Here is a 2051-nt window from a genome sequence, read left to right on the forward strand (position 1 = left end):
GGGGGTGCGGGGGGGCCCCCGCCGCCGCCGCCGCCGGTTCGAGCCCCGGCCGGGCGCTGTCCAGCGCGAGCCGCCTGAACGCCGCGCCGGGACCCGCCCGCCGGCCCGCGCAGCCCCGGCTCCCCGCGTCCCATCCACACCCATCCCCGAGCCTCTTCCCCTCGCTGAGCAGCCCCGGTCCCGGGGGAGCCCCTCCCAGCCACGGATCCCTCTGCAACCAGCAGCATCGCAAAGCGGCAACCGCTCCCAGCTGAAATCCATACCCTGAACCAGCGCCCAGGCTCGTTCCGTGATGGCGCCCGCCTCCAACCAGCCCGTCATGTTTGTAGCGGTGGGAGGACGGGATGTTTCATTGTATTTTAATTTTTTTTAAAAAATGGGTGGGGGGAGAACAGTCGCACCATGGGTGTTCCTCCACCTCTATTAGCCTTCCCTGCACCTGCTTTCCTACGGGGTGCATTTACACGAGCCTGGGGATGCTTGGAAGAGACCTTGCGGTGGGGCTCTTCACTGCTGTTTATTACACGGTTACATCTAATTAAACACAGAAAAAGGGTGTGGGAAGCCCCAGCGAGGAGCAGCGCCGAGTACCATAGGGAGACTCGGATCCCAGAGCAGGAGAGGTTTGAATGAGAGGAGCGGCCAAGCTCGTCGTTCATTAATTAAAAGAAGAAGGCACAAGCCCAATAAAAGGGGCTTTCAGTGATAGGAAGCCTCGGTTTAAATCCGCAGAGCCGGCAGATAACACCCCGACATTAAGCTCAACTGGCAGCGTTCGCTTCGCGGGGACGTCTGCGCCGAGGGGGACGGTGGGCTGCCGGCCTCCCTCCACCGCCGCCGGGGGCGAGGCCGCGGGGCGCCGCTTCAGCACCAGCGGGCCCTGGACAGCGCCGGGAGCGGCGGCGGCCGCGCCGCGCGGTGCCTGCGCGGTCCCCTCAGGTAAACATGGCGCCCGCGGCCCTCGCTCACCTCCGCGAGCCCCCGCCCCGCTCTCCCGCCCCGCACCGCCGCTCACTCGCTCCCCCCGCGGGACTTACTTCATTTGCTTCACGATGGTGCTTTTTCCCGACTCTCCGGCTCCTGTTGGAAGAGAGATGAGGTGGGATAAGCGCGGGGGAGGAGGAGGAGGAGGAGGAGGGGGGCGATGGGGGGCGACCGGCGGGTTCTCACCGAGCAGGAGTAGTTTCACGTCTTTGGCCGCGCTGATCCCGTCCTCCTTCAGGTTCTTCTCGATGGCCTTGCTCCGCTCCAGGGCGGCTCTTTCCTCAGCACTCAGGGTACATCCCATGGCGGCGATGAAAATTTAAAAAAAAAAATGAAAAAAAAAAAAAAAGGGGAGGGGGGATGCAGCCCCCGCCGCCTCGGCTGGCTCCCGCGGGCAGAGAGGAGGAGGCGGCCGGGGGGCAATAAAAGAATTAAAGCAAATGGCCGTGAGGCTCCGGGTAGCGCAGCGCCTCCGCGGCGGGGCTCCCGGCTCCCTCCTGCCCCTCTCTCCCCGCGCCCGAGCGCTCAGTGCATCCAGCGGGGCTGCAGCGGGCACGGCGAGCTCTTCCCGGCCGGGAGGCGGAGGCGGAGGCGGGGGAGGAGGTGGAGGAGAAGGAGGAGGAAGCGGGTTGGCGGCGGGGGAGGGTGCGTCCCTCTCCCGTGCTCCCGACTGTCGCTGTTCCCTCCTCGGCGGGCGGCGGCGGAGCCGAATGGAGGCGCGGGAGCGGCGGCGGGCGGGAGGGCGGAGGGAGCGCGGGGGCGCGCCTGGCTGCGCGCTCCCGCCGGTGCCCGTCCCCTCAGCCCGGGCTCCGCCGCCCTTCCCCGGACGGGAGAGGCCGCGGCTTGCGCTGCTGCCCCCCGTTCCCGCTGACTCAGAGCTGGGGTCTGCCTTGGCGGAGGGTCTAAAGGGGAAGCCGTACGAGGAGCGGCGGAGGGCACTTGGCTTGTTCCGCCTGGAGAGGAGATTGAGGGCAGAGCTCCCCGTGGGCTGCAGCTCCCTCGGGAGGGGCAGTGGAGGGGCAGCACCGATCTCTTCTTGTGTGACAGGACCCGAGGGAACGGCTGGA

At 67.2% G+C, this 2051-nt stretch overlaps 1 protein-coding gene across 2 annotated transcripts in view; it reads right to left on the minus strand.

Annotated features, from left to right (window-relative positions):
* Positions 1-1717, minus strand: part of GNAO1 (G protein subunit alpha o1) — a 141732-nt gene extending 140015 nt beyond the window's left edge. For both annotated transcript variants that reach the window (XM_039721263.1, XM_039721262.1), the window contains exons 1-2: positions 1171-1717; positions 1038-1080 (exon numbers count right to left, since the gene is read on the minus strand). In XM_039721263.1, coding sequence (XP_039577197.1) covers positions 1038-1080; positions 1171-1288 — 161 coding nt within the window. In that variant the 5' untranslated portion in view covers positions 1289-1717. The remainder of the gene's footprint in view (positions 1-1037; positions 1081-1170) is intronic.
* Positions 1718-2051: the final 334 nt, after the last annotated feature.

This window comes from Passer montanus, unplaced genomic scaffold (assembly GCF_014805655.1).
Source record: "Passer montanus isolate IOZ18808 unplaced genomic scaffold, ASM1480565v1 scaffold45, whole genome shotgun sequence".
NCBI lineage: Eukaryota > Metazoa > Chordata > Aves > Passeriformes > Passeridae > Passer > Passer montanus.